The 24,574-nt window shown below is 41.9% G+C and overlaps 1 protein-coding gene across 1 annotated transcript in view; it reads left to right on the forward strand.

The window, feature by feature from the left end:
• The first annotated feature begins 271 nt into the window (after positions 1-271).
• The window catches only part of ESD (esterase D), a 35,059-nt gene continuing 10,756 nt past the window's right edge, over positions 272-24,574 (forward strand). The window contains exons 1-6 of the mRNA XM_040341249.1: positions 272-380; positions 8,567-8,637; positions 10,743-10,831; positions 21,468-21,566; positions 22,548-22,672; positions 23,147-23,266. Coding sequence (XP_040197183.1) covers positions 8,570-8,637; positions 10,743-10,831; positions 21,468-21,566; positions 22,548-22,672; positions 23,147-23,266 — 501 coding nt within the window. The 5' untranslated portion in view covers positions 272-380; positions 8,567-8,569. The remainder of the gene's footprint in view (positions 381-8,566; positions 8,638-10,742; positions 10,832-21,467; positions 21,567-22,547; positions 22,673-23,146; positions 23,267-24,574) is intronic.

Below are 24,574 nucleotides of genomic sequence, written 5' to 3' on the forward strand. Positions count from 1 at the left end.
AGTCTACGGGCATTCCTTTCTGTCATTCTTTTTAGTATGTCCCACTGAGAATTAGCCTGTGCAGGAAGGGGGTAAACGTGCCCAGTAGGCAAGTGGCTAATGGGCACCCAAACACATCTCGTTCTCGTGCAGAGATTGCCTTACGATTTGGAATTATGAGCAGAATCGTGGCGATTCTAAATCGCTAAGTATGAATGGAGCCTGAGAGAGTACTGCTGATTTTCACTGAAGACACTGGACCTATCAGCAGCTGATCACAGCGGCAGACTCTCCTCCCCGCCTGCAGAGGTCAGTGTGGCGTCTATACACCACAGCCTGGAACGTCCCCCTCTGTCTGTCCTCTTTCTGGTGTGGTTGGTGACAGTCGAGTTGTACTCCAGGTGAGGGGAGTGAGGTGTATCGTGTTGCGGTGTATGGCGGCGGGGTGTCACCTGTGCTTGTCATTAGTGTATACCGCGACTGAGCTCCGTCCTCTGGTATTCCTCCACGGAGGAGAGCTCAGTGTGCGAAGTAGTGGAATGCTGAGGCTGCACTGTGCTGTAGTAATGAAGTTGGTGTGTAGATGAATATGGGGCGCTATGGTGGCAGGATCACCCTTATATCCCGCTAGTTTGGCGACAGGCTTCCCGCCACTCAGTACTATGTATGTAAGTCGTGGGTAACGGGAGTCAGACATGATGTGACTGTACGGGGGAGGGGAGTGTCACAGACTGGGCATACACACAGACTCAGCACGTATCACTTTGCATACATATAGACTCAGCACGTATCACTGGGCATACACATAGACTCAGCACATATCACTGGGCATACACACAGACTCAGCACATATCACTGGGCATACACATAGACTCAGCACATATCACTGGGCATACACACAGACTCAGCACATATCACTGGGCACACACAGACTCCGCACATATCACTGGGCATACACACAGACTCATCACATATCACTTTGCATACATATAGACTCAGCACATATCACTGGGCATACACATAGACTCTGCACATATCACTGGGCATACACATAGACTCAGCACATATCACTGGGCATACACATAGACTCAGCACATATCACTGGGCATACACATAGACTCAGCACATATCACTGGGCATACACATAGACTCAGCACATATCACTGGGCATACACATAGACTCAGCACATATCACTGGGCATACATAGACTCAGCACATATCACTGGGCACACACACAGACTCAGCACATATCACTTGGCACGCACACAGACTCAGCACATATCACTGGGCATGCACACAGACTCAGCACATATCACTGGGCACACACACAGACTCAGCACATATCACTGGGCATGCACACAGACTCAGCACATATCACTGGGCACACACACAGACTCAGCACATATCACTGGGCATACACATAGACTCAGCACATATCACTGGGCATACACATAGACTCAGCACATATCACTGGGCATACACACAGACTCAGCACATATCACTGGGCATACACATAGACTCAGCACATATCACTGGGCATACACACAGACTCAGCACATATCACTGGGCACACACAGACTCCGCACATATCACTGGGCATACACACAGACTCATCACATATCACTTTGCATACATATAGACTCAGCACATATCACTGGGCATACACATAGACTCTGCACATATCACTGGGCATACACATAGACTCAGCACATATCACTGGGCATACACATAGACTCAGCACATATCACTGGGCATACACATAGACTCAGCACATATCACTGGGCACACACACAGACTCAGCACATATCACTTGGCACGCACACAGACTCAGCACATATCACTTGGCATACACACAGACTCAGCACATATCACTGGGCACGCACACAGACTCAGCACATATCACTGGGCACGCACACAGACTCAGCACATATCACTGGGCACGCACACAGACTTAGCACATATCACTGGGCACGCACACAGACTCAGCACATATCACTGGGCATGCACACAGACTCAGCACATATCACTGGGCACACACACAGACTCAGCACATATCACTGGGCATGCACACAGACTCAGCACATATCACTGGGCACACACACAGACTCAGCACATATCACTGGGCATACACATAGACTCAGCACATATCACTGGGCACACACACAGACTCAGCACATATCACTGGGCATGCACATAGACTCAGCACATATCACTGGGCACACACATAGACTCAGCACATATCACTGGGCACACACATAGACTCAGCACATATCACTGGGCATACACACAGACTCAGCACATATCACTGGGCACACACAGACTCATATATACTATATTTATTTATATACGCTCACTTTATGCTAAAATTACTCTGCAATTCAAGACGTAGCTGGGTGTAGTAAGATCATGATGTTCACTACTGCCTTCTGACTGCAAGTGTACTGTCAGATTAGCAAACTTGCTAGTGGTGTCACTTCTGTTAGCTAATCTGACGGGTTTGCTGTTCTGGCAGAACATCTGCATGCTTTCCAGCTTCTCTGCTGTTTACGTTCCATTTCCAAGGACTACATATCCCATGGTACCTTGCTGCCTACAAGCAGTGATTCCTGTACTGAGACTCCCCCCTCCCAGCACCTCTGTAGTTCAGATGGCAGGTTCTGCAAAAATGCGTGACACAGCAGTGCCCACCCACAGGGCATGACTGCATTTCCCAAAATTCAAGGAAATAAATGTGTGTGAGATCTTCACAAAGTAAGTTTACAAACTTCAGAATGGTTCAGATTAATAGAAGTAGGCTAGAAATAGTTGAAATTTCGTGTGAAAATATATATCTGTTTTACAATTTGACCAGAGATCCGCTTTAAGGCCACTTTCACACTGAGACGCTTCACAGGTGCTATAGCACTAAAAATAGCGCCTCTCCTGTCACTCCAGTGTTAAAGCCCGAGGGCTTACACCAGGGCTCGACAAATCCCGGGCGCCAGGTCGCCATGGCGACTAGAAATAGTGTCCTGGCGACTTGGCTTGGAAGGTGGGCTTTTGTGAGCTGGCTCCATCTGGTGGTGAGCCGTTGGTATTACAAGTTATTACCACCAGATGTGAGCTGGCGCCATCTGGTGGTGGCCGTTGGTATTACAAGTTAAGCATTACAAGTTAAACAGCAATTCTAATGTCATTTTTCACTGCCATCTTCTTCCCTCTAATTAGAACCCCCAAACATTATATATATATTTTTTATCCTAACACCCTAGAGAATAAAATGGCGATCGTTGCAATACTTTCTGTCACGCCGTATTTGCGCAGCGTTCTTACAAGCACACTTTTTTGGGAAAAAAATTACACTTTTTTTAATTAAAAAATAAGACAACAGTAAAGTTATCCCCATTTTTTTTAATATTATGAAAGATAATGTTACGCCGAGTAAATTCATACCCAACATGTCACGCTTCAAAATTGCGTCTGCTCGTGGAATGCCGAAAAACTTCTACCCTTTAAAATCTCCCTAGGCGACGTTTAAAAAATTCTACAGGTTGCATGTTTTGAGTTACAGAGGAGGTCTAGGGCTAGAATTATTGCTCTCGCTCTACCAATCGCGGCGATACCTCACATGTGTGGTTTGAACACCGTTTACATATGCGGGCGCTGCTCACGTATGTGTTCGCTTCTGCGCGCAAGCTCGTCGGGACGGGGTGCGTTTTCTGGCTCCTAACTTTTTTAGCTGGTTCCTAGATTCCAAGCAAATTTGTCAAACCCTGGCTTACACACTGGAGCGGTGCATTTGCGGGACGTTACAAAAAAGTCCTGCAAGCAGCATCTTTTCAGGGCTTTGGAAGCACTGCGCCTAAAGCGCCCCTGCCCATTGAAATCAATGGACAGGGGTGCTTTGTGGGCGCTTTCAACCCTTCTTTGGGCCACTAGAGGCCGAAAAGCGCCGCTAAAACGACAATGCCCCAGTGTGAAAGTGGCCTTACTTGCAATATGCAGAAGGATTTTGCTAAGTGCATTAAAGTGGTTGTAAAAGTTTTGCCTTTAGAACCACTTTAACTACTTCAGCCCCAGAAGGATTTAGCCCCTTAATGACCAGGCCATTTTTTGCGATACGGCACTGCGTTGCTTTGACTGACAATCGCGCAGTCGTGAGACATTGTACACAAACAAAACTGATGTTCCCCCACAAATAAAGCTTTTTTTTTGGTAGTATTTGATCACCTCTGCGGTTATAATTTTTTGCGCTATAAACGAAAGAAAAACTATAAATGAAACTGGCAGGGAAAGGGTTAATACTAGGGGGCAATCAAGGGGTTTAATGCAGGGCTCGACGAACCCCAGGCGCCAGGTCACATTGGTGACTAGAATTAGCGACCTGGCTCCTGGGCTGTACTGCGGGAGGTGTCTTCTCACTGTACAACACCCCCTTCCCCCCACCGCGCGGGGGCTCAGACTAAGATGCCTCACCGGCTGGAAATTGAGGCCGCGGCCTTGTGGAGTAGGGTTGTCACCTTTACGGTACAGTCACTGAAATCTGTTCTGGGGATGGAGCCGATCCAGGAAGGGCTTTTTTCGGCTGCACTGCACAGCACTTGTCTTTACTCTTCTCTCCCCCCAGCCGCCACAATGATTGCAGTGAAGTCCGTGTCCTAACAACCGAAAAGCCCTAACTCTGGCTGAACGTCTTGCTTGTAGTGGCTTCTCTCCCGGCGGCAGACTCAATTCTCCCTGCATCTACAACAGAGGAGGAGAAGCAGGGGGCGGGGTATACACACTCTAGCGCCGGCAGCCTGACTCGCTTAAGGTACAGACAGTACTTCTCTTCTGTGGGTAATAGAAGTGCTGTGCACTGGACAGAGAGGAGGGGAAAGGTCTGGAAGAGAGAGTCGCTCTACACTGGGGGGGTAGAAATTTGGGGAGAGAGCTGACCTGAACCCCACACTCTCTGTACATAAGCAATCCTCACCTGAACCCCACACTCTGTACATAAGCAATCCTGACCCCCACACTCTACATAAGCAATCCTGACCTGAACCCCACACTCTGTACATAAGCAATCCTGACCCCCACACTCTGTACATAAGCAATCCTGACCTGAACCCCGCACGCACTCTGTACATAAGCAATCCTGACCTGAACCCCACACTTTGTACATAAGCAATCCTGACCTGAACCCCACACTTTGTACATAAGCAATCCTGACCTGAACCCCACACTCTGTACATAAGAAATCCTGACCCCCACACTCTGTACATAAGAAATCCTGACCTGAACCCCACACTCTGTACATAAGCAATCCTGACCTGAACCCCACACTCTGTACATAAGAAATCCTGACCTGAACCCCACACTCTGTACATAAGAAATCCTGACCTGAACCCCACACTCTGTACATAAGCAATCCTGACCTGAACCTTGTACATAAGCAATCCTGACCTGAACCCCACACTCTGTACATAAGCAATCCTGACCTGAACCCCACACTCTGTACATAAGCAATCCTGACCTGAACCTTGTACATAAGCAATCCTGACCTGAACCCCACACTCTGTACATAAGCAATCCTGACTTGAACCCCGCACTCTGTACATAAGCAATCCTGACCCCCCACACTCTGTACATAAGCAATCCTGACCTGAACCCCGCACGCACTCTGTACATAAGCAATCCTGACCTGAACCCCGCACTCTGTACATAAGCAATCCTGACCTGAACCCCGCACGCACTCTGTACATAAGCAATTCTGAACCCCTCACTCTGAATGTTATACAATCCTCAACCCCTCTGTACGTAGCGCATCGCTGAATTCTTCACTTTGTATGTAGTGCACTTCTCAACACTGTACTCTGTTCGCAGCGCACTGCTCAAACTCTGCAGTCTGTCAGGCCTGTGTGTTTGGCAGCAGGTCCAATAGAAGCCAGCTGTTCGGCTGGCTTCTGTTAGACCAGCATGCTGGAAAATCAGCAGCCGAAAGACTGGCTCCTAACTTTTTTATCTTATCCTAGATTCCAAGCAAATTTGTCAAGCCGTGGTTTAATGTGTTCCCTGGGAGGGGCTTTCTAACTGTTGGGGGGAGTGTACTGACTGGGAGTACAGAGAGATTCCTGATCACTAGGAACAGACAATCTCTCTACTCCCCTGTCAGAATGGGGATCTGTTTGTTTACATTGACAGATGCCTGTTCTTGCTCTCTGTGGAGCAAACACGGGTGGCCGCCGGCCACGCGCTCCGGCGACGCGTCACGGGCGCACGTACCTACATTAGCTGTTGACCACTTCCCTTCCAGCGTATCGTAATATGATGGCCGCAATGTGGCTCTACCATCCTGGGCGGCCGTCATATGATGTCTTTGGCGTCCCGGCAATCTAGGGAGCGCGTTCCCCACTGCATCACTCGGGAGCCGATGCGCGTGCCTGGTAACTGCGATGGTCCCCGGGCACTCACAATTGCTGGTCACAGAACAGGAACATGGCTGTGTGTGTGTGTAAACACACAGATCCACATCCTGTCAGGGGAGAGGAGACAGATTGTGTGTTCCTTGTATATATGAACAACAATCGGTCTCCTCCTCCAGTCAGTGCCACTTCCTACTGTAGGTAACACACTTAACTCCTTGATCGCCCCCTGTCGGGAATGTAACTGTCCCATTGTTTGTGCTCTCAACCAAACTCAAACCATCAAATGACTATTGTCCTAACACATGTGCAGCATAATGACAGTTGAAGATCAAACAGAAGCCACAGGGCAGCTACTTTGACTGAAAATGATAGAAGGATTTAGTCCCGCTTCACATTTTGAGGCCTGGTAAGTTCTATGCAAAGAGAGAAAAGTGCAAAGCTATGGGCAAAATGTTTCATTTGTGATTTCCACATATGGGTCCATTTTGTTAAGATTATTCAAAGATAATCAGGCAAGTTTAATTGTTGGTCAATACTGACTTCCAGAAAGTCGGTGCATGAGCTGTGTATTGTCACCTGGAAGGTGTGTTTCATAAAGCTGGGGTGCCACACACCTTCCTAAAACATTGTGGCTTTGAGTCCTATTTCAGCTAGCCCAGATCTTCTGTCTCCCGGCCCAGTCTCCCATTCTGCTTCTCGGTCGCTGACTCTGATGGCCTGGCTGTTGAAGCCAGGATCCTAAGAGAGAGGACTGTCAGATTTAGTCATTTCTATGCTTCTCTGTGCTAGGAAGTCAACTTCTTGTAAGATTTACCATCTGTAGGCGTATTTTGCTTGGTGCGAGCAGCGCAAATTTCACCCGGAGACGATACTTTATATACTTTGTGGGACGTATTCAGGCCATCCCCTAGTCTGGGCTGGTTTAAGGTTTAGCCTTGAGCATCCTCATAGGGCAGATTTTTGCCTTGGCTGTTTTTTTCCAGTGTCGGCTTACCTCTCACTCCCTGGTGAAGACTTTTGTGGGGGTCACTCATGTAATGCCTCTCAGATGCTCCCAGTTGGTGCTCTGGGACCTTAACCTAGTTTTGTCAGCTCTCATTTCAAACCCATCCAGAGATATTCCTTTGTATGTTTTCACTGGCAAAGCTGCCTTATTGGTTGCTATCACTTCTGCCAGGCAGGATGCTGAGCTGGCCACCTTGTCAAGCAAGAAACTTTTTTTGTTTTTGCACAGAGAAATTTTTTAATTTTGCAACCTAGGGTGTCTTTTTTTCGCAAGGAGGTTTCATGCTTCTATTTTAACTAGGGCATTATTCTGTCCTGGTCCAAAACACCCCAGGGAGGTTTCCCTCCACTGCCTAGATGTGGTTCATGCAGTGCTTGTTTACCTGTTAACTACAACTTCCATCCATCAATCGAACTGCTTATTTCATCCATTCAGAGGACTCTTGCAAGGTGCATCCGGCTTCCCGTTCCACTATTTCTAGGTGGATTAGATAGGTCGACATTAAAGCCTGATTTCCTGAGAATAGGGTTCCCCAGATCCGTGGATGCCTCTTGGGCTTTTCAGCACCAAGCTTCTGTTTATCAGGTTTGTATATGTTTACAGAGTTCTTCCAGATTAAGGCCGCATTCACACCTGAGCGTAGCGTTTTCGGTCACGCGTATTTGCATACAGCGTTGTTCAACGTTTTTGAACTTTGTCAGTTTTTATTTTAGCCAACAGGAAAAATACTCATCTCTTTCATCATTTGTTGCTATGTTTGTAGATTTTTTTTTATCTTCTTCCTGGGTAAATATTCTATTTCACAGAACAGATTAAAGCGACAAAACGCCCGTAGAAACGCTCGTTGCTAGACGCTTAAATCGAGCGTTTCCATCTGTTTTTATGGGAATACAAACGTTCAAAATCGCCCAAATCAGCCCAATTCGCGCAACAAAAAGGGTCCAGAACTTGTTTGAGCTTCAGGCGTTCAGCTTCAGGCGTTTTGGAGTGGAGATGTGAACCATCTCCATTGAGAATTTCAGGCTACAAAACGCTCAGGTGTGAATGCAGCCTAAGATTCCAGGTTCTGCTGATTCTGTTTTTGTAATAGAGAAATGGGATTTCTATTGTATACAATATTTGTTATTCTCTCTATTATAAACTTTGACACCTGCAGTGTTTTTGTTTTTAAAATTGTGTTTATATTTCCAACAGAATATGGCACTGAAACAGATTTCCAGCAATAAATGCTTTGAGGGCTACCAGAAAGTGTTTGAACATGACAGGTAAATAGAGATATACATATTAGAAAGCCCTGTACTTAAATGTACCCATAGATCTCCTTGACATTTTAATGTAATCATTAATGGAAACATTCATCCACACCTCAATTCAGGAGTAATTCACACTGGCACTACTGTGTGTAAATGTCACAAGCCACTTGTCTGCTTTGAGATGGATGTGTGTCCCCCATCATGTTTCCCAGGCTTCACTATCCCATCTGTGGGCCTGACACCTGCATGGTGGGTTTCAGTGTGTAGAGGAGAGATGATATGTACTCCATTAGCTTCAGTGACTTCACTGAAGCTAATGGAGGGGAGATATCAGGGGTCTAGTAGACCCCTGATGTCTCATTAAATAGAACCTGCCACTTTAGTATACTGTCACATAGGGGTTTGTGATAGCAATACATTTTCATGGATTTTTTTTTTTTTTTTTTCAAATTGATTAGTACACCCAAGCATTCGTCTACATTATTTTACATTTTTTCACACCTAAATGTGATGGATCTGATGTATTTGGATGTGAACAGATGCTTTCTGCCACCTGCCTATAGACGTAACATGTGTCCGGTAACAGCCAGGTGAAAAAAAAACTGACATGGATGTCACAGAAGTGACATTTGTACTGTTCTGATCCAATTCACCAGGGCATCTGCTCACTGATCCCTTTGCCGATTGGAGCAGACATGGCCCATGTGAAAAGGGATCTTAGATTCATGGCCAAAGTTATATTGTACTATTTAACTGGCTAACCAGTATCAGTGTTTTCAACATAAGTCATTTAAGTAATCAGTATCAGTGTTTTCAACATAAGTCATTTAAGTAATCAGTATCAGTGTTTTCAACATAAGTCATTTAAGCAGAATTATTATAATAGAAGACATATGTATATGATGAATTGCCTATAGCACATAGGTATTTTTTAACAATTGGAATTGCACGGAAGCTCACTTATCCCTGCACCCATCAAATGCTAGGATTGTATACTTCTCTGTTCCATCATTGGTGCCTCTGACATACTTTTGACTTTCTTCTAAGCTGTATCAAGACACGTTTTCATTCCCACAGAAAAGCAGTTCTGGTGCACATAACATCTTGTTCTATAATCAAATTACAATTCCTTTTCCTAAAATTATATGTGTACTAGACCAAAAATCTGTCTATATTAGTTTTCCGTATGTATCCTCTTGAGTTGGTGTGACGGTATTAGAATGATATCCCCGTCAAAGTCTTCCCTTCTCCCCATAAAGAAAATCACCCCAATATTCCACGAGGAGGGATATTCCTGGAATCACCCAATAAGCCACACATGGGTCACGCTTACTGCTGGAACAAGACAGACTTTAATGGTATAACACACAGCTTATATGTAATTTCCAAAACTGTTACAATGACAAATCTCCACCCCCTGAAACTGGGGCTTCCATACAGATCATAGGCAGACATTTCGGAGCCGACCCTGAAAACACATTTTCTTTAGATAATGACATCAGTGAAGGTAATTACTAGTTGTACAGAATACATTATCTAGACAGCCTGGCCCCGCATAGAAGAGATAATTACCACAATGAAGCAATCAGAATAATTAACATGAGCCACTTCTAATCACAGTAAACAGTAACCACAGGGCTTCTTCACACACACAATAGACCATTTACCCTTTGAAATAGGACTGGCTGAGGAAGGGTCATTACCATATCAACAGCCTGTTAGCCGAGGAGTGAGTCACACCTGAAATCCTCTAACACACACACAACATTACTAGCAGGGAGAATTACACTGAAGCATCCTTCACAGTTGGTTATTCTAATTTGCATATATTTAAGATACAAGTCTAGCTAAAGTTTGAGATCTCTTGTTCTTTTCCATGCAGATTTTTTAAGTCTTTCTAGAATATCATTACTTGTGTTCCTGGTTTATTTCACCTCCTTTAGGCTACTGTGATTTGAAAATATCCATGTTCTGTTATCATTTTGCTCCTGGTAATGTGTAAACTTTGTTATTTGTCAGAACATGGAAGCAAGCACTCTAAAGGTTTTTTTTTATTTTTTTAAGCCCTTGGATAAAATATTTAATTTTTTCTTGACAATGTTTTTCTTTCTGAATAGCACGGAACTCAAGTGTAAAATACGATTTGGGATCTATTTACCACCTAAAGCCGAAACTTCCAAATGCCCGGTGGTATACTGGCTTTCAGGTATGTATTTCTGAAGCTGTTTTCTCATTTTATATAGGTTTGTAAAAAGCACCTAGATAAACTGATGTTTAGATATTGGCATAGCTACATAGTTTATCGGGTTGAATAAGGCACACATATAGTTCTAACAATAGGCAAAATAGAAAACCTCTAAAAACTGAAACCTATAACACAGTTGATCCAGAGGAAAGCAAAAAAAATGAAAAGCATGGTCTAATTTGCTGCAGCAGGGGAAAAAACATCTTCCTGGTCTCCAGAAAGCAATCAGAAATTCCCTGAATCAACAATCTCTGGTGTTATTATCTATGCATGTTATTATCCAGTTATATTTTTTTGTATTTAGGTATTCATCCAGCTCTTTTTTTAAACAGTCTACGTAGTTGGCCAGAAGTAATTCTTGAGGGAGTCTGCTCCAGATTTTCACAGCTTTTACTGTGAAAAAACGTTTTCTTCTGTGGAGATTACATTTCTTTTTCCAGATGTAAAGAGTACCCCTTGTCCTTTGTGATGACTTTAAAGGATAAGTTCACCCTTGCTCACCTTTTTTTTTTCTTCTTCTTCTTCTTCTAAATTCCAGCTCCTCTATGTACCAATGTACCATTAATGTACTTATTTTGCAAAAATATCACAGCTTTCCATTAATTCTACACAGGCTTACCTAACTTTCTTCATGGCTGTTGAAACACACTGCTCGATTACTTCTGCCTTACTTTCTGGTCAGACTTTAGATCATGACACAGGAAGGAGTTGACCAGCTGAGGGTAGATGATGCAAGGTGTGTGATAATGAGATCAGCTAGTCAACTCCTTTCTGTGTCATGACCTAAAGTCTGTCCAGGAAGTAAGGCAGAAGTAAACGAACAGTATGTTTAAACAGCTATGAAAAGAGTAAGGTAAGCGTGTGCAGAATTAATGGAAAGGTGTTTAATTTTTGCAAAATAAGTACAGTAATGCTATATTGGTACATAGGGGAGCTGGAATTTAGAAAAAAAGGTGAACTTAGCCTTTAACCAATATCAATACTGGGCACTTTTACCCCCTTCCTGTCCAGACCAATTTTTACATTTTAGTGCTGTCGTATTTTTAATGACAATTGCGTGGTCATGCAACACAGTACCCAAACAAAATTTTGATCATTTTGTTCACACAACTAGAGCTTTATTTTGGTAGTATATAACCACTTAAGGACCCGCTCATGTACATATACGTTGGTATTTTAAAGATGGATATCTCAGTAACGGCAGCAGCTGCTGCCACAACCGAGATATCCATCTTTACTGTGAGCGGTCCTGTAAACGATAACGGTGGTCTCCGCGGCGGATTTGCCGCGAGATCACCGTTATAGGTGGCGGGAGAGGGGCCCCCCTCCGCTCTCCCGTGCCCTCCGCCGCTTACCGAAGCCGTCGGTAGCGGCGGAGGCGATCGGGTCCTGTCCCCTGGTCGGCTGGGATACGAGTGAGGGCAAGATGGCCCCGACCCGTCCCCATTGCATAGCAGGGCGGAAGTGACGTCAAAACATCACTTTCCGCCCATGCTTCTTAAAGCAATATTTTCTAGTTGTAATTTTTTCAAATGACAACATTTTTTTTTTTTTTTTTTTTTGACCCCAGATCTCATATTTAAGAGGACTTGTCATGCTTTTTTCTATTACAAGGGATGTTTACATTCCTTGTAATAGGAATAAAAGTGATACATTTTTTTTTTCAGTGTAGAAATTAATAAAAATAAATAAGAAAACAAAAACAATTTTTTTTAAAGCGCCCCGTCCTGACGAGCTTGTGCGAACGCATATGAAAACGGTGTTTAAACCACACAAGTGAGGTATCACCGCGATCGTTAGAGCGAGAGCAATAATTCTAGCCCTAGACCACCTCTGTAGCTCAAAAGATGCAACCTATAGAATTTTTTAAACGTCGCCTATGGAGATTTTTAAGGGTAAAAGTTTGACGCCATTCCACGAGTGGGCGCAATTTTGAAGCCTGACATGTTGAGTATCATTTTACTCGGCATAACATTATCTTTCACAATATAAAAAAATTGGACTAACTTTACTGTTGTCTTATTTTTTAATTCAAAAAAGTGAATTTTTTCCAAAAAAAAGTGCGCTTGTAAGAGCGCTGCGCAAACACGGTGTGACAAAAAGTATTGCAATGACCGCCATTTTGTTCTCTAGGGTGTTAGAGAAAAAATATATAATGTTTGGGGGTTTTAAGCAATTTTCTAGCAAAAAAAAAATGTTTTAGTCTTGTAAACGCCAAATCTGAAATACAGCCAAGGTCCTTAAGTGGTTAATCACCTTTTTTTTGCTAAATAAAAAAAAAAGACAAAACTTTGAGAAAAAATGCGTTTTTGTTTTTTGCAAAACATTTTGCAAATAATCGTTCTTCATAGATTTAGGCCAAAATGCATTCTGCTACATTTCTTTGGTGAAAATAACCCCAATCAGTGTATATTATTTAGTCTGTAGGAAAGTTATAGAGTCCACAAACTATGGTATATATATCTGAAAATCAGTTCTGATGTTTCTTGAAGCCAAAAATTATGAGGACAGTACAGATATCCCCCAAATGACTCCTTTTTGGAAAGTAGACAGGCCAAGGTGTGCAGACAAAGTAGCATTAAAGGGTTGAGACAAACCATTTAACACTGACAGAGGTGATTACAATGGCCAGCTTTTATAATTTTACGTAAAAATGCCTCTATTTCAAAAGAAAAAAATCTGTTTGCTGTAACTGCTTATACAGTGGGGAAAATAGTTATTTGATTTTGTAAGTTAAAAATAAATGAAGGGTTTATTATTTTTATTATAGGTTTATCTTAAATGATAGAGACAGAATATCAACCAAAAATCCAGAAAAAACACAATACAAATGTTTTAAATTTGAGTTCTAGTTCAGTGAGTAAAATAAGTATTTTATACCCAAGCAAAACATGATTTAGTACTTGGTGGAGAACCCTTGTTGACAAGCACAGAGGCAAGATGTTTCTTGTAGTTGGTGATCAGGTTTGCACACATCTCAGGAGGGATTTTGGTAAACTTTTCTTTACAGATCTTCTCTAAATTCTTAAGGGTTCATGGCTGTCGCTTGGCAACAGGATTAAGGTCTAGAGACTGACTAGGCCACTCCAGGACCTTAATGTGCTTCTTCTTGAGCCACTCCTTTGTTGTCTTGATGGTATGTTTTGGGTCATTGTGAGTCAAGTTAATGCAGAAGAGCTCAATTTTGGTCTCATCTGACCACAACACTTTCTCCCAATCCTCCTCTGAATCATTTAAATGTTCATTGGCAAACTTCAGACATGTTCCTTCTTGAGGAGGGGGACCTTGCAGGCGCTGCACAATTTAAATCCATGGCGGCGTATTGGGTGACCAATAGTTTGGTGACTGTGGTCCCAACTGCCTTGAGATCATTCACAAGCTCCTCCTGTGTAGTTCTGGGCTGATCCCTCACTTTTCTCATGATCGTCCTTACCCCATGAGGCGAAATCTAGCATGAAGCTCCAGACAGAGAGCAATTGATGGTTACTTTGTATTTCTTCCATTTGCGAATTATCATTCCAACAGTTGTCTCCTTCTCACCAAGCTTCTTGCTGATGGTCTTGTAGCCCATTCCAGCCTTGTGCAGGTCTACAATCTTGTCCCTGATGTCCTTTGACAGCTCTTTGGTCTTCCCCATGATGGTGAGGTTTTTTTATGGAAGAAAGAGATTCTGTGGAGAGGTGTCTTTTATACACATAACGAGTTGTTATTAGGTGCACCTTCTTAAATTGACAGGACTAATCTGTGTACCACATGAAGACATACTGTAGCCAGTCTGTGGGAGCCAGAATTATTGTTGGTTGGTTGGATCAAATACTTATTTTACTCACTGAACTGCAACTGAATTTACTACATTTGTATCATGTGTTTTTTCTGGCTTTTTGGTTGATATTCTGTCTCTATCATTTTAAATACACCTTTGATAAAAAGAAATTAAGGATATATATATATATATATAAAAAATGTTAAGTGGGTAAACTTACAAAATCTGGAAGGGATCAAATAATTTCCACACTGTAAGGTGGATTTCGGCTTCAGTTTGTTAACATTTGTCAAATCCATCCGAATCTGCTAGCTAAGACAATGCTACTGTCTAAAGTTGTCTACTTTACTACTACTTGGCCTTTAAATATTGAAGCCAGGGGTAAGTAAACCAGCGAGATAAGTAGCATTTTCAGACAAACATCAACAGTAGTACCCTTCTATTAATCGTATAATATTAGTATTAAAATCGCTATTTGGGGAAAGTGCTTTTTCAGGCCCCATATATTTGAAATTGCTTTATACCATGGACATTTTTGGATCTCTATAACAGAGGACTCCCAAGTTTCCCATTGGTCACGGCTTTCAATCGTACATCAAAAATCCATAATAGACTTAAATGTTTATTGTGAAATCATTTTTTTCAATCAAACGCTACATAATCCCAAGTGTATAAATGGATGAAGTCAAAGCAGAACACTATATATTCAGACTTCACTTTTCAGTACTGCTTTTGAACTTCCCAGTACATGTATAAACACATTTCAGAATGCTCTAAAGATTTACTGAATGGATGACTATTTACACTGAAGTAGACATAAATCCTTTACATTAGATTCAGTAGCAATATACTGTTCATCTAGAAATGTTTAAACCCTCACCAAACCACAACTGCAAATGTTTTTTTACTTTCAATACATTTTTATTGAAGATTCATAGTAGGTTACAACAGTTTGATAAGCATCATGAGCAACACATGCCCAAGCGGAACAAACATGTCAAAATGACTATACTATAAACAATCATCAAATAAATATAGGAAAAAGATGGGGGATAATTCTATAAGCAATATGGATGTATGTATGCATAGAATTAAATTAATGGAGAAGGAAAAACCCCCAATATCTAGCATATCACTGGTGTTAATACCCTAACTAATGGGAAACGGGTCCATAAGGAACCCCAAGCCCACCCCTCCAGCACCCCAGTTGGGATCCTACTGTGCCCGAGTGTGGGCCTCAAGCTCGACTGCAAATGTTTTTATATGCAACAGTGTGCCACATTAAGTATTGTAATGCATTCAACTTGTAAAGGTTCGTTTTTTTATTTTCTAAATAGGTTCCTTTAAGCTAGTGCATTGTTGGTTCACTTACCTTTTTCTTCTATTTCCCTTCTAAATGTTTTTTTTTCTTTGTTTTCTTTGTCTGAATTTCTCACTTCCTGTTCCTCCTCAGTAAGGTGTTCAGTAAGCTGTTCTAAATGACTTTCCACCGCTCGGATGATGGTGGAAAGCTTACTGAGGAGAAACAGGAAGTGAGAAATTCAAACAAAGAAAAAAAACATTTAGAAGGGAAATCGTAGGAAAAGGTAAGAGAACCAACAATGCACTAGCTTAACCACTTAAAGGGTCACTAAAGGAAAAACATTTTTTTTGCTGAAATGACTGTTTACAGGGTATAGAGACATAAAAGTTAACTGATTCCTTTTAAAAATGATTAAAAATAGATTAAATTCAATCATATAATGTGCCTCTAGTTTCACTTTCGGTTTTAAACTGGTTTCATGTTTCTGTAAACTAGAGAGACACACAGAACAAAAACAAACAAATCCAGGGCAGTGTTTTGTTTTTAAAATGAATCTGATTGGTTCTGTTAAGTTTTAGACACACAGTAATGACAGCTTAGACCACCGTGAAAAGCTCCCAGTACTGTGGTTATAAGGAGCCAGACAAGCAGGAAGTGTGGAGATCACAGCAGAATTACAGCAACTTTAAAGCAAAAACGAACAATAAGGACATGAAACCAGCACTGCAGTAAGGTAAAGGAAGCTATTTAGCTAAAAAAAAAATTTCCTTTAGTGATCCTTTAACCCCCGGACCATATTGCTGGTCAAAGACCAGAGCACTTCTTGCGATTCGGCACTGCGTCGCTTTAACTGACAATTGCGCAGTTGTGCGACGTGGCTCCCTAACAAAATTGGCGTGCTTATTTTCCCACAAATAGCTTTTTTTGGTGGTATTTGATCACCTCTGCGGTTTTCAGTTTTTGCGCAATAAACAAAAATAGAGCGACAATTTTGAAAAAAAAAAGATTTTTTACTTTTTGCTATAATAAATATATTAAAAAAACTATTTTTTTCCTCAGTTTAGGCCGATACGTATTCTTCTACATATTTTTCATAAAAAAATCGCAATAAACGTTTATTGATTGGTTTGCGCAAAAGTTATAGCGTTTACAAAATAAGGGGTAGTTTTATGGCATTTTTATTAATATTTTTTTTTTACTAGTAATGGCGGCGATCAGCGATTTTTTTTTTTTTTTTTTTTTCAGTACTGCGACATTATGGCGGACACTTTTGACACATTTTTGGGACCATTGGCATTTTGATCAGTGCTATAAAATTGCATTGGATAACTATTAAAATGCCACTGGCAGGGAAGGGGTTAACACTAGGGGGCGAGGAAGGGGTTAAGTATGTTTCCTGGCTGTGTTCTAACTATAGGGGGGTGGCCTCACTAGGGGAAATGACTGATCGCTGTACATACATTGTATGAACAGACGGTCAGGCATTTCTCCCCTGACAGGACCGGGAGCTGTGTGTTTACACACACAGCTCCTGGTCCTTGCTCTGTAACGAGCAATCGCGGGTGCCCGGCGGCGATCGCGCCCGCCGTGCACGGGAGTCAGGGACGAGTGGGGGGCGCACGCGCCCCTAGTGGCCGCTTAGAGAGCCAACATATAGCTACGGGCTCTCGCGCAGGGGAGCCGACCTGCCGCCGTATAAATGCAGCGGCTGGTCGGCAAGTAGTTAAAGGAACCAATTTAGAAAATAAAAGACAAACCTTTACAACCCCTTTAATGTTTGCCACCACACAATGATTTCATACGCCACTGAAATAGTTATTAAAAACAAACCATCTGGACATCATAAGGATCATGTGTAAGGTTTCAAGCACCTTTATATGCATCAGTATATTGCCACTGAATCTAATGTGAAAAATGTATGCTTACTTCACTGTAGAATAGTCACACATCTGGACAATTTTTATAACTGAATTCATACCTTCCCGAATGTGTTTGTACTTTAGGTGGGATGTTGAGAGGGTTTTGAAAAAAAGCGGAAGCAAACACTTTTCTGTTTTTACTTCATCCATTTATACACTTGGGGTTGTTTAATATTTGATTGCTTTACATTGTTTTAATAAGATTTATTAAGAACTGATTTTATACGAGACAAAAATGTCAACACTGACAACAACTGTCCCTTGCACCAAGAGACTTCTGAAAAAGCTTCATCAAAACATCCCAAAGGTCCAACCCAGTATATACAGAAGCATCTTCATTGTCAAAAGTCAAGTTATGAACCAGAGATTCTAAGTTGAGGGAACACCTGTCCCAACTGCTTAAAACTGCCAGTAAAAAGCTTGGTCCAATGGTATGATGTAAAGCTCAAGGACACTGAGCAATGTCAGCAAATGCTTATATTGTTACTGTATTGTCTCCCTTTATATTGTAAGGCGATGCGCAAACAGTTGGCGCTATATAAAACCTGTATAATAATATCTTTAAAAAGGATACAATCATGCATATAGATTGCATCAACAAGACCTTGTTGCCACAGAAACTTAAAAGTTGTGGCACTTCCAAGACTCATGTGGTCTCCAACAGTTTATGAAATCACTGTCAAAAAGCAAAAAAAAAAAGTAATCAGCAAACAATGGCTTGGACTTGTACAATGTTTAAGCCTTGTCTATCTGGGGACAGCAAATTGTGAGTCTTGTGAAAGAATTCAAATACACCAAAGCATTGTCAGTCATGGGGTACCCCAAGGCTCCGACCTTGTGCCCGTCCTATTCTCTCTCTATACCTCTTCCCTGGGCCAGTTGATAACCTCCAATTGCTTCCATTACCACCTCTATGCTGATGACACCCAGATTTATCTCTCGACTCCTGAATTATTTGGATTCACTTTTCTCACATATATAATGTTGATAATTGAGTGATTTATGTTTGGATATATTCTTGCTTTGGCCCTGCAAAAAAATTAACTAAAAAATGTAGCTGCCCTAATATATAACCTCTACCAATACGTAGCAAGGGTTTTTAAGTGATTGTAAAGTTTTGTTTAAAAATAAAATAACAAACATGTTATACTTACCTGCTCTGTGCAGTGGGCTTGCACAGAGCAGCCTGGATCCTCTTCTTCTCGGGTCCTTCTTTGCTTCTCCTGGCCCCTCCCTCCTATCGAGTGCCCCCACAGTCAGTAGCTTCCTATGGGGGCACTGGAGACGAGTCATAGCTCACTGTGTCCATTCAGACACAGAGCCCTGACCCGGCACCGCCCCCTCTCCCCTGATTGGCTGAATGACTTTGATTCGCAGCCGTGGGAGCCACTATGTCTCAGCCAATCAGCAGGAGTGTCCCGGACAGCTTAGACATTTGTGGACATCGCTGGAGAGAAAAGGGGCTCAGGTAAGTAATTAGGGTGTGCTAGGGAAGGCTGCTACACACAAGTTTTTTTATCTTAATGCATTAAGATTGAAAAACCTGCCTTTACAGCTCCTTTAAAACATTACCAACAATTGGCTCATTTACATTTGTGCAGTTTATTAACGTGTATGATGTCATGTGTTGACATGTTGCATTAAGGGAACCCATTCATTGTCGAAGGGCTGTCAACAAGTGTGTAGGAAATCGAACTTCACCCCTTTTTTGTAATGTAAGGCAATTTATATGAAACTGTTCACAATGTATATCTAAAAAATGTTTAAAACCTGTAGTTCCTCTTTAATGTTAAACCTTAGTTATGTGTAAAACTTCACCTTATATTGGACCCTCTAAAACTGTAAGAATTAAAATAATCGTTTTGTGTAGGGGGATTGGAATAGGCAGAACTATTATAGCTTTATTCCTCGTTCCTGCCTTCTTTGTCCGAGCCGGTTGACTGGTCACCCAAGTTGCTTTTTGTCACCGCTCCTCTAGTCCCAGCTTTTTTGAGATCATTAGTCTTGCATTGCATGTAAAGACTAAGGATGAGCTCTGGCGTGTTAGCACAGTCCACATGCAGAGCCCGCCAGGAAGTCGGCACCGCTCTGCGCTAATCACAGGCAGGGAGACATTGTCCCAATGCTCGGCTGCAGAGATCGGGAAATGTCTCCCTGCCTTTGATTAGCGCAGCGCGGTGCCGACTTCCTGGCGGGCTCTGCACGTGGACTGTGTGAACACGCCAGAGCTCATCCTTAGTAAAGGCTTTGAGGGCTCGCCCACATCCAAGTAGTGTTGGAAAGTGATGAAGAGTGCCAGGTAAGTATTGTGCTTATTTGCATCCCCTTAGACAGAACAGTCATTTAACCCTTGTAATTGAAAGAAGGGGATTAGGGAGGGGAGCACTGCAAAGTGAAGTTTTACAAAACTCTTTAAAAGAGAAGTGTAGCCAAAGCTTTTTTGGCTATATACTCCACTTCTGGATCACAGGAGTGCACTTTTGCTTTCCTGTGACCCAGTACTAGCAAATAACGGGCTATTGCCCACTATCAGCTGTCATCATAGAGCTGCTCCAGGTTCTGGACTGATCCCAACCATATTGTCAGGATACACCATTGTCTGATTGACAGCTCGCTCCAGCTTTCAGCATTCTCCAGCACAGTGATCCCATGAGTGCTAGAGGGGCAGAGCGGAGAGCAGTGATGGACAGTCACTGCTCTGAGCTGAGTGATCAGTGGTCATGTGACACAGTCTATTAGGTACCAAGGGCCAGATTCACAGTGGAGATACGACGGAGTATCTCTCAGAGTATCTATGCGACTGATTCATAGAATCAGTTACGCATAGATATCCCTAAGATCCGACAGGTGTAATTGTTTTACACTGTCGGATCTTAGGATGCAGTACCGCGGCCGCCGCTGGGGGGAGTTTGCGTCGTAAACCAGCGTTGGGTATGCAAATTAGGAGTTACGGCGATCCACGATGGATTTTCGTGTTCGCTACGTCGCCGCTAGTCTAGTTTCCCGTCGCAAATTTAGTCGTCGTTTTGGGTGCCTTAACTTTACACAGCCCATTTTAAAGTATGGCCGTCGTTCCCGCGTCGAAATTTAAAAATTAACGTCGTTTGCGTAAGCCGTCCGGGAATACGGAATTACGCTACGCGCGTCGCCGTTCGAAAAAATGACGTCACGTCGCGCAAAGCACGGCGGGTAATTCAAAAGGGAGCATGCGCGTAGGTTTAAATTGCAAGTGCTCTGTGAATCAGGCACTTGCGATGAAAACTTGCGGCGGTGTAACGTATCTACGATACGTTACGCCGCCGCAATTCTACCTGAATCTGGCCCCAAATACCTTTGTTTAGATCAGTGGGACAAATTGGTGTTGATTGAATTTTCTGTGAGGATGGATTCAGCTTTGCCTGTCTAAACAATTATCAATCAAGCTAACCCTTTTAATGCAAATTATATGATGCCGTTATAAGATACCATTTTTTCTTCGTAGTATGTGGCACGTGCAACATTGTATCATTATGTAGTATATATTCCAAATATATAGAATTAAGTGTGCTATATGCTAGGTATTCATTTTCAAGATTTGATATCTGCCATGACTTTACTTCTGCTTATTTTCAGGGTTAACATGTAATGAACAAAATTTTATCACCAAGGCTGCCTTTCATCAAGCTGCTTCTGAGCATGGGCTGATCATAGTGGCACCTGACACCAGCCCACGTAGGTTTTGTTTTTTTTATACCTTTTTTTAAAAAATGTTCTTATAGAATCTGCTGTGCTGATTTGAGATGCTCATTATTATTTTTTTGTGCTTATAAAGAATTATTGCACCAGATAATATAGCTAAATAAAATTTGTGTCATTGTTTTCTTGGTTTTCTTCAATGCTCCTCGGGTATAACCTTTTTTTTTTTTTTTTTTGCAAAATTTTAGTTGTTCCCCTTCATATTATTTTTTTGGTGTATATTGTTTAAAATGTTCATAGACAACAAAGCATTTCTTCAACCAAAACCTTATTTTTTTTTTTTTTTATATTTGGATAGAGCAGAGAAGGGTTCAAAAGTATGAAAAGTGTTATAATTCCTCCCAGGCATTTTAGGACAGCAAAAGTAGTTGAAAAGCTGATTGGCAAATTTCCCAGTTTCCAGCTTGCATATGGTTTCTTATCATGTGTTCATTAGACATGAAATGGTCAAAAAGATCAAATATTCTGTGCTCCGCTAAAGATTTTTATGTACACACATTCCCAGATCCGGGTGCTTGCTCAATGGTGGTTAATTCTCCACCTTGAATTCAAAAGCAAAAAGAAGAAAGGTTGCCACACTCATAAATAAAATCCATTATTAACGTGATTGTTAAGGGAATTCTTTTTTTTTTTAAAAGGACAGATGTCATACTTGCCTGCTATGGGGATACTAGTGCAGGCTTGATCTCGAGCCATGCTCTGTGTTGTGCATTGACACACACAGCTCAGCCCTATCCCCTACTCCCTTTTCACTGATCTGACAGCAGCAGGAGCCAATCGTGCCTCTGAGCCAGTGAGGAGAGAGAGGACAGTGATGCTTTTTGCACACATAAAAATGTCAGAAAAACCCAACACTTGCTTCTAAATCACATAGTTATTGCCATAGACCTGGATGACTAACATGACTGATTATATTGGATAATACACAGTCAACTGATTTGTTTTTCTATATTTTAGGTGGCTGCAATATTGATGGAGAAGAAGAAAGTTGGGATTTTGGTACTGGTGCTGGCTTCTATGTTAATGCCACTGAGGAGCCATGGAAAACGAACTATAGAATGTATTCTTATGTAGTGGAAGAGGTAACTAGCCTTTTCATATCTCCCAGCTTCTGTCTTAGAAATGTAGCTTATTTCTTGCTTTATGAAATATTATGCCTTTTGTATATTTCATGAACTATGGTAGCCATGGAAGGCAAATTTTTCTATTGGGGGCTAAATGTAAACAGAAAGTATGTTGTTTTGTACATCTTGTCACTGTGGGATGCCACATAAAATGTCAGGTAATGCTTCTGGTAATTCAGTGACTAGGGGTGTTCTAATGACAGCTAAATATATGCTGCTTTACTTTTTTTTATCTCCTCATGTTACAATGGAAACATCTGCTAAGGTGTATACTCAGTAAGAGTGCAGCACCACTGTCACTTTTTGTGGTCGCTCTCTCAGGCTGCATGTATGGTAATTCATTGTAGGTCAATATATTCAAATGACAGATTTCACAAATGCATTTACATTCAAAGTTTGGTTTAGTAATGGGATTTTTTTTCCATTTTTCAGCTGCCACAACTCATAAATGGAAATTTTCCAACAGACCCAGACAGGATTTCTGTATTTGGGCATTCTATGGGGGGTCATGGTGCTTTAATCTGCGCACTGAAGAACCCTGGGAAATACAAGGTAATTGTTTTTTTTAGACAGGTTTCATTCTCCTCTCCCCCTCCCTCCCCTGCAGTTTTCTGTGACACGTGACATTTCCCAGAAGACCAAGGGACCATTTTTTTGTCTCTTTTTTTCATGTTTCTCTTTTCACCCAAGAAAAAAAAAGTACTCTCTTAAAGTCGAACTTCACCGAAAAGGGCAAGTTCTGCTTTAAGCTTTTTGTCTACAAGCTGTGTTGGCAGCTATGTTTCTATATATATTCATTTTATATACATTTATACAGCGCACTATTTTCCCATCTTTTTTTACTAAGTTCTGCTTTAAGTCCTCCTTCCCTGCCATCTTTGGGCATATCGTTTTTTTGGGGGGAGCGGGTACCTAGTTTTGACAGGCACCCGCTCCCACTTCTGCTTGGATCACCTAGGCGGTCCAAGCAGAAGTTCTACTCCCCTCCTCCCCTCCCTGCAGTCTTCTGGGACACGTGACAGATCCCAGAAGACTATGGGACCATTCACCAAATGCAGCTCGTGCATACGCAGTGGGCAGCTGGCTGTGAAGCTGAAAGCCTCGTAGCCGGCTGCCCACAGTTAGGATGCAGGCGCACGGGACCCAAATGCTAGTGAAAAACTAGCTCTGGTGTATTAAAAACATGACGTTACTTGACGTAACCTCATATTTTATATTTTACTTTTTCTTGAAAATTTGTGTTTAAATTAACAGTTGCACAAATGTGACGTGACATAAAAATGTGCAACTATCCTATTTTTATTCTACAGGGCCTCTGCTTTGGGGTAATACGTAATGTTTTGGGGGTTTAAGAAATTTTTTTACCAAAAAAATTACATGAGTGCAAAAAATGAAAATATTTCTCTAGAGCTCAACTGGTTAACATGCAGCAATCAGCATTTCTAGTCAAATACTGCAATAGCAGCTAGAACACTGTGCAAAGGGCAATGGAAAAAAAACTTTCAATCTGTCAATCCATCATTCTTATAGTTTTTTTAAGTTTTCTCTGTCATGTCAGAGATCTGCCCTGTGCTTTTTACTATTTCCGAAGTGAATGATTGTGGTTGTTATTTGCTTGTAATATATATATATATATATTTTTTTACCTTTTGGAATAGAATTGGACATTCTGCTGGTTGTGGCTGAGAAGTGGTTAAACAGTGACAGTCACAGCTCTTATGTTCGTATTGTTGTTAAAGAACATCTTGGGTATCTCTGCCCACGAGTATTTGTGACGAATTTAATATCGTAGTTAAGCCATTTAGCGAGTATCTTGATGTCTCCAAGAATGAATCAGCCCTATATAGAGATCTGCTGATC

The sequence above is a fragment of the Rana temporaria genome, chromosome 2 (assembly GCF_905171775.1).
Source record: "Rana temporaria chromosome 2, aRanTem1.1, whole genome shotgun sequence".
NCBI lineage: Eukaryota > Metazoa > Chordata > Amphibia > Anura > Ranidae > Rana > Rana temporaria.